At 42.2% G+C, this 8,280-nt stretch overlaps 1 protein-coding gene across 1 annotated transcript in view; it reads right to left on the reverse strand.

Moving 5' to 3' along the window:
* Positions 1–1,643: 1,643 nt before the first annotated feature.
* CACNG4 (calcium voltage-gated channel auxiliary subunit gamma 4) overlaps positions 1,644–8,280 on the reverse strand; it is a 57,045-nt gene continuing 50,408 nt past the window's right edge. The window contains exons 3-4 of the mRNA XM_044981839.1: positions 8,097–8,237; positions 1,644–4,317 (exon numbers count right to left, since the gene is read on the reverse strand). Of these exons, the coding sequence (XP_044837774.1) occupies positions 3,779–4,317; positions 8,097–8,237 (680 nt within the window). The 3' untranslated portion in view covers positions 1,644–3,778. The remainder of the gene's footprint in view (positions 4,318–8,096; positions 8,238–8,280) is intronic.

An 8,280-nucleotide genomic window follows, 5' to 3' on the forward strand; every position in this document is an offset into this window, starting at 1 on the left:
GGGCAGAACTGATGCACATTGGAAATAATACTTTTAGAACTGCAGACAGAAATATAACCTCAAGGGACATGGTAGATTAGCCCTTGTGGATATGTGACCTATACAGAAAGAACAGAAAAAGAAATGCTAAAATGTTCTATTACTAAAAATAAACAGCATGTGAAGTGACTGCTATTTTCATCCCTATTCTGTTTGGAATGAGAAATAGGAAGAGATGGTCAAATAACTCCATGTAGCTTTTTTTGTCTGTTAATACTGAATGTTGTGTTTTCTGGCTAGGATGATTTCAAAGAACCAGATGATTATTATTAATACTGGGGTTACATCTAAAAATCCTAGAGATCAGAGCTCCATTGTGCCCAGTACTGTCCACACATAAAACAAAAGGAGATTCTGTTGCCCTCAGTGTTGCTGTGTTTTACCTTACTCCTAGAGTAGTCAAACTGATTTCAGAGGGACTACTCAACAGCCCGCTGGTGGAAACATTTTGAATGAAACATTGTCTGGTTGGGAAACTGGGTTTTGAAAGGGAATGATTTTTTTAAACTACAGCAAACACAAATGAGGACTAATGTCTAACTCTTACTTTATTAACACAATAGGAAACAATTCTGGGGAATTGCACTTGGAAATACATTGACTATAATAGGTGTAAATTAATAAGCACTTAGTATGACACATTGAGACAGAATGCTTCTCTTTAATGTGATTTTCTACCTCTAGCATAGCTAATAAAATGATTTTAATTAAGAAATCTCAAAAAGGTAGGAAATTTATTGTTTGAAACATAAAGATTTATGTAAAAAATTCTCTGCAAGATGTTTAATAACTTCACCTACTCCCACCCATCCCTCTTCCTCAAAAAGTTCTCTATTGGACAGTAGATAAGAATTTTCCCTCCTGTTCAAATCAGCATCTGCAAAATTAAAAAAGCTATTAATATCTTTCCCCTTAATGCCTTAGAATTCCCTACATTCCATTCTGTTCAGCTCTCAGGGTGAAATTCACCCCAGTACAGAGGACTTAAACAAGGATCCTAGCGGAGTTTTAGAGCCACATAAACTCTTAAAGAGGAATTAATGCACCGATCTGCTTTAATTGGATTACTTGCAAAATTAAGCATGTGTTTAAATGCTCGATTGAGGCCTAAATGGGATTTAAAGAGGGCAAGGAGAGGATTCTTTAAAAATTGGGATTGTACCTGATTTTCCTTCTTCATGATGGTGTGAGAAGGCCTGAGCTGTTTGTGGGTTTTGTTGTTGTTTTTTTATTTTTTATTCTTGTAGCTTGGAATGCCAAGGCCGCTCGTCCTGGAGTTTTGTAGGACTCAACTCAACTTTACTGGGAAATATTGTGCCCTAATTGAAAGGTTGAGGGATGTTCAACCTTTAACAAAGACGTCCTTTACGTAAAATATCACTTAGTCATGGACATTAAGTAGGGGTTCACAAACAAAGCATTTTAAACAATCTGGCTGTGGACTCCAGTTATTTAACTTTTTCAGTCTTGGCTCTTGTGATGTTATTTCACTAGGCCACCATTCACCATAGAGTTTTTAGGGCAGACAAGACCTAGGGTCAACTCTACACTTAAAATGCTTGCATTGGTGCAGCTGCGCCGATGCAGTGCTTTAATGAAGAACTCTTCTGTCGGCGTAGTTAATCCCCCTCGCCGAGAAGCGGTAGCTATGTCGGTGGGAGATGCTCTCCTGCCAATATAGCACTGTCTACATGGGGAGTTAGGTCGATATAACTGTTGCTAAGGGGTGTGGATTTTTCACACCCTGTGTGACAAAGTTATACCGATATAGGTCTGTAATGTAGACCAGACCTAGGGCTGGACTCTTCAAAGGAGCTGGATCCTTAGCTTCCATGAGGTCTGGCCCAAAGCCCATTGAAGTCAGTGGAAGGACTTCCACTGAGTTCAATTATCTCTCGATCAAGTCCTTAGCCTCTTTTGGAAAATCCCAGCCTAAAAGTCTTTGATGCTCTCCTCAGGGTCCCCAGACCCATAAGCCACTATGTTACCTCTCTGCCTTAGTGAGAGGGAGCTTTGCTGGAGCTTAAACTGAATGAGAGCTCCCTGCCACTCCAGTCTGTGTGCCTGACCGGGAAACTCCTTGAGATTGTGCTAGTTTAAATCTTGCCTTGCGAGTAACATTCAGTGAACTCAAGTTCCACAGGAATGTGGCTTTGCAGTGTCCAGTCCCTCTCTCTGGACACTCATAGAAATTACCAAATCCGCTGGCTGTAAAGAGGCAGAATACATTCCAGCCTGTTGGCTTAGAGAGGATTCTCGCCGTCCCTGAGGAGAGCATCACAATGTCTAATGTAAAAATGAAATAGGAATTTAAAAGAAAATATTTCAGCCCTTTTTAGAAAAATCATAAAGAAGCAAATAACAACCCCCCAAACCCCACAAATGCACGTTTTTCCCCCCGTAAGTTACATACAGGGTCCTGTGGGCTTCTCTGAACTTAGTGAATTCCATCATTCCAGAATAAATTACATGACTTTGAACCAAAGTTTCAGCGTAAAAACAACTTCAACTTGCACCCCATGGTGCTTTTTCATAATAAAAAGTTTAATAAATATCTAGTAAACTGCAATTATTTCTGTTCTGTCTTTTAAAATTGTCATCACATGACCTATACGTCTGCATTTTTCAGAAATGTTCACCACGCTGGATAGTAGGTTGGATCAGTAGATTAGCTTTCCCTTTTCTTACACACGTAGCCTAGATACTTTAACTTGCGCTAGCATTAGTGTTGCACTTGTGAAGCATCAAGGAAAAAAAGGTAATGTGCAACCCTTGTGGAATCTTCAGTTTCACAGGTATTGGTTCCTACAGGCCCAGCTCTGTTTCCTGTTCCTGCAACACGTAGTGTATAGGAGACTGATCCTGAGAGGTATGGTGCACCCTGTACACGCAGGAAGCACTCAGCACCTGGCAGGCTCAGGCACTAGGTCTATTAGCAATGAGACGATTCAAGTGTTCTAAATTTTAGGCAAGAAAGGATATTTGCAAATACGTTTGAGTAGCTTCCACTTTAACTCTGCACCATTTCATTATTTTAGAATTCATCCACCCTATGCTCACTGCTTCATCTGCATTGGCTCCATCAGCTCCTTGGTTCTATTGCACAGGATCTACCAGGGGAGGCAGTACTGACCGCTGTAGCTCGCTCACTGTAAAATGCTGCAACACGCAGGACATTGGTATGCTACAGTTCAGTAGCACAAGCTGGCTGCAAATAGTTTTGCCTTCTAGTTTTTATTTTCTCAAGGAGGCAGTTGCTTCTGAGACAGATCTCTGCTCCCTCTTCCCTGTGTGAAAGGAAACTGGATCGTAGTTTTGAAGAGCTGCATTAGGCTCCATTTGTGATAAGCTTTGGACTTGGGCATGAATTATGATTATTTTAAGGGGCCTTATTTAAAAAAAAATCACATTGCAATTCTTCTGTAATTCTTTAAAACGCCCTGGTAGCTAACTCTTTTCCAGTTTCTCTGACACATTGTACACATTACAAAACTGCAGGGACGTGAGCTGCTGTCACTTTCTTGTGACATCGGGAACTTTAATGAAACAAACTCCAAATAGCTTTTAAAACAGCTATGAATGTACAATATCTTTAGGCCATTCCAGTATTCCAAGGTCTCCGTTTGCTAGCCCAGCACATGTCCTGTTTTGAAAAGGATTTTAAATTGCTCCTTCTCCTTTTTGGAGGCTCTATTCTGTTTGGACACTTTGAAAAAGAAAGAGAGAGAAAGCAAACCCTTCAGACAGGCGTCGTTCTCCTGTTAACCATATTGATGTGGAGTCCTTCTTTAAATTCCTTCTGAAGAAAGTTGTGGACCTGCAGAAAGCTGGCTTCTTGGTCTGCATTGTAACTGGCTGCAGTTGTAACCTTCAAGGGCTCTCTGGACAGAGTGTACATGGAAATTTCATTCATAGGGATGGAACTGGAAATCTTCATGCCAACTGGAGAAACGTCCCTAGACGGAGAAGGCTCTGTAGATCGAGAACTTGATCTGGATCTCCTCCTCCTGTACCTATAGCTTGGCATCCTGGCATAAGGGGACGAGGAAGAAGTCTTAAGGAATTCCCTCTTGGTTTTAAATCTCAACTCTTTGTTTTTCTCAATGTAAATGTTCACTGCCAGTACTCCTATGGTTTCAGCCACAATAAAAGACAAAGCTCCAAAGTAAAAAGACCAGCCGTAGTTGTAATGGTTCTTTTTGTCCTCATCTCTCTTGTCACTTGGGTCACCTGCATTGCTGGATATATAGACAATGATCCCTATGATATTACTTAGTCCTGGAAAAAGAAACAAAAAATTAGTCTTCATGGGTGGGAAGGCAGAAACTCAAACAAAATTGCCTTCTAGATCAGAAAACTTAAAATTGCTACAAGGCAAGATTTCATTTATTTATAGTAAAACAGTATATTAGCAGTCATAAACTTAAAAACAAATCAAAAAGTTTGTCTGTGGGTAGGCATAAAAATATCTACTGGAAACTAGAGACATGATCTCACTGAATAGTTTATAATAACTCTTAGAAAGCCTGAACAAACCCTCATTGAAGTCAGTGAAAATATTTTGATTGACTTCAGTGAAATTTGGTTCAGGGATACATAGGACTTTTCATACATGGATCTCAAAGAGCTTCACAAAGGAAGAAAAGTATAATTTTGCAGATGGGAAAAATGAGACACTGAGACTTACCCAACATAACAGAGCAAGGCAGAATCAGAACCCAGATCTCTAGACTCTCATGTCAATGGCCCATCCATCGGGTCACACAGTCTCACAAGTTGCTTGCATAGTCCCACTAACTTTGGTGGAACAGGACTGGTCCATAGTTCTTTGTTAATGGTGACAAAGCAGTGACAAGTCAGAACTGGCTAATGTGGTTTAGTGGCCTTATAATATTCAGAAGTGGTAATAAAGATACATTGTGAGCCAGGGCTATAGCTGTTCACCTTGATCAAAATAAATTATCCTCCACCTTGATGGATTTTCATCTAAATGCTGCATACTTAATCTGAAGCTTTAAGGAAAGATATTAACAATGTGACTGACTCTATGATGTCTCTAGTGTGGAAAATGTGCTAGGATGTCACAGGCGACGTTTTCTGACACTATACTTGGGGCAAAGAAAAACCTTGGTTGTGAGAGGTGCCTGATTCAGATTCCACATGGCCACCTAATGTCTTTAACAAAGTGTAAAACACTTGTATTACTGGCCTTAGTTGAAGGGCAGTGAAATCTCACTTCCAGGAAAAACTCATTAGGTTAAGTGCCTTGCCAGGATTTCCTTGCTAAAATGCTTCAGGAACTTAGTTTCTCTCATTCGATTTGCCTAAGATTAAGTTGTTGATGCCCTTGAACTCCTGGGAAAAAGAACAGAAAGGGATTCCCCCCCGATCCCCCACCTGTTAGTCATCTGATGGGAAATGGCAAATCTCTGACACTGTGCGTACTGTCTGGGAGCTAAATCCTGCTTTCAGTAGAAGTTTGGTGTGCGTAAGGCAAGCAGGATTTGGCCCTGCCAGGGCCGACGAGCGGGGAGGGCGGGGGGAAGTTAGTACAAATTACCAGGTGGTCTGGTGGTCCGGAAGGGGGCTCAGGGCCCAGATTCCCTGGCTTTGTTGGCCCTGTTTAGCCGGTCCCCCCAAACTTTTTTCACCAGGGCCTGAACCCGCTCTCGGCGGCCCTGCCTGTGTGCTATAAAATGCCAGACACAATTACAGTAGAATCATGTGATTTCACATTTTAAAAGTGCAGAAGGAGCTTAAAACGTGTGAAGGAAATCCATGAAACACAGACCAAATGGGCTGACAGGCAGCTGCCATCTGCTCCGTTTGTACCAAATCACAGGGGCAATGGCAAACCAGAACACAGGCACCTTGCTGGAGACAATGAGGTTCAATGTGCTCCTTTATGTGGATCAGAAACTGCTGGAAGTTATGTAAGTATCCAGGGAGCTCTCGTAAGCCCCTGGCAGTCTGAGAGGAAGCTCACGCATGCCCACGCTATGTTCATTCAGCCACTGTGCTCTTAGAAATCCACTAGCTTGTTCATAAAATGCACCACCAAGGTATTTATCCCTGCATGCTATTTCTGCAACTTGTGTGCTGCAAGATATGTTTCACTTCTCAAATCTCTCCCACTCTCATTTGTTGAGATGGGCTGAGACTGCATAATTCGGGTCCAGCTGCAGATTTCAGGCAGCCTGACGATGATGGGTGTAAGCATTCAATGCAGTTTTAGTTTGGCTCATTTGCCAAGCCTTGAGCTTAGCCTCTCCAACATATTAGTATGGCCATAGTTTGGCCTCTAACATAGGGACCATTTGCAAAACTTAGTTTTGGATTTCAAACATGGCTAGCAGGGGATGGTTTCATTGGAACCTTCTGTGGTCATTTGGATTTAACTCTGATTTCTCCCATACATAACAGCCCTATTTCTGGATCTGTTGCATGGCATGATACTAACCTATCTCACAGAGCTGGAAGGGACCCTGAAAGGTCATTGAGTCCAGCCCCCTGCCTTCACTAGCAAGACCAAGTACTGATTTTGCCCCAGATCCCTAAGTGGCCCCTGCAAGGATTAACCTCACAACCCTGGGGTTAGCAGGCCAATGCTCAAACCACTGAGCTATCCCTCCCCCTAACATTCTGCTGTCATTTGATATGGCATCCCATGCAAAAAGATGGGTTACCCAGCTTCCTGCTGGGACTGGATATGTGTTTTATCACTGATACATGTATTTTAAAGTGCCCGTTACTAGAGTAAGCTGCTATGTTCTTCTTTACGCTGCTGTGCACAGATGCTGGAAGAGGACATGTCATTTGGTAGCAAGATAGAATATGGAAAGCCCATCTGCTGAGCTGGAAACTCTCATTTTAAAAACCATTTCACATTCAAGAGCCAAAGAGAAGCTTCATTAAAATCCATGGGAAAATCCTCATCAAGCCACAAACCATGGAGGCTCTCATGGGAGATATCTCTGTCCCTTAGCTGACCAGCTCTCCATCCCCGCCTTCCCTGCTTGGCCTCAATCTCTAAACACAACAAATTATAAATACTACTAGCTGGCTTTTAATTCTGACTTGTCATCCAGAATCCTTATGTGTGAAAAGCAATGAGCCTTGAGAAGCCAGTTCCAGTCTCCGATTATAGGCTTGGTGCAGTTTGAAGCGGTTTTAAGAAACAGTATTTGACCTCCTTCTGTCCTGCTGTGACCATCTTCCTCTGCAACAAACTGTGTTTATGTATCCGAAACACTGTAGGGCCATTTGGACAAATATCCTTAAAATGAGCTGTGTGGAGGGTTTCACATCTGGCTGGGACTTCAAAAGAGCCCAAGGGAATTAGATGCTGTCTAGTTAAGGTACTTACATGGTCCCCTTTACTGTCGTATCGGAGCACCTTCAATGTATTTAGCCTCACAACACCCCAATGAGATAGGGAAATAATATTATCTCAATTTTACAAATAGGAAACTGAGGCACAACTCTGGTATTTAGGGTCCTAATTTTCACTGGAATCAATGGCAGTTAGGAGCCTACATACCTTTTTGGGTCTGGGCCAAAGTGACGTGCCCAAGGGTTTCATAGATTCCAAGGCCAAGAAGGGACCACTGTGGTTGTTTAGTCTGACCTTCTATATAACCCAAGCCAGAGCACTTCCCCAACATAATTCCTCGAGCAGATCTTTTAAGAAAAAGATCCAGTCTTGGTTTACAAACTGTCAGTGATGGGAGAATCCACCATGACCCTGGGTAAATTGTTGCACTGGTCACACAGGAAGCCCGCTGTAAAGCAAGTATTTGAACTTCAAGTCTCCAAAGTCCCAGGCTAGCATCGTGAATGCTGGACCATCTTTCCTCCACTTTCCAATTCAGTGGGTTTTGGGCACTTGGTGCCATTCTTTCAGAAATCCCAGCCTTTGCTTCTCAGCACATCACAGCTCATACTGCAAGCAGCCGTACAGCTGGAGTTGTTTATCTGCTGAGCCTCGTCTATGTGTTTGCATTTCCTATTTAGAAAGGAGACGCTACTAAATAAATAAATTTCAGGCAAGAACGTACCTGCTGCAACAAACAGAATCCCAGCACTGAGGATAATGTTGTTTTTGCTGTTGTAAATCCTTCCTGCTCCGACACAGAGTCCTCCCAGTAATAGCAATATTGTGCTCAGGATGGGGAATACACTGGAGGCACGGACAATACCTGAGGGATATATAAGAGGAAAAACATGACAGAGACAGTAATT

Source organism: Mauremys mutica, chromosome 12, assembly GCF_020497125.1.
Source record: "Mauremys mutica isolate MM-2020 ecotype Southern chromosome 12, ASM2049712v1, whole genome shotgun sequence".
NCBI classification, from domain to species: domain Eukaryota; kingdom Metazoa; phylum Chordata; order Testudines; family Geoemydidae; genus Mauremys; species Mauremys mutica.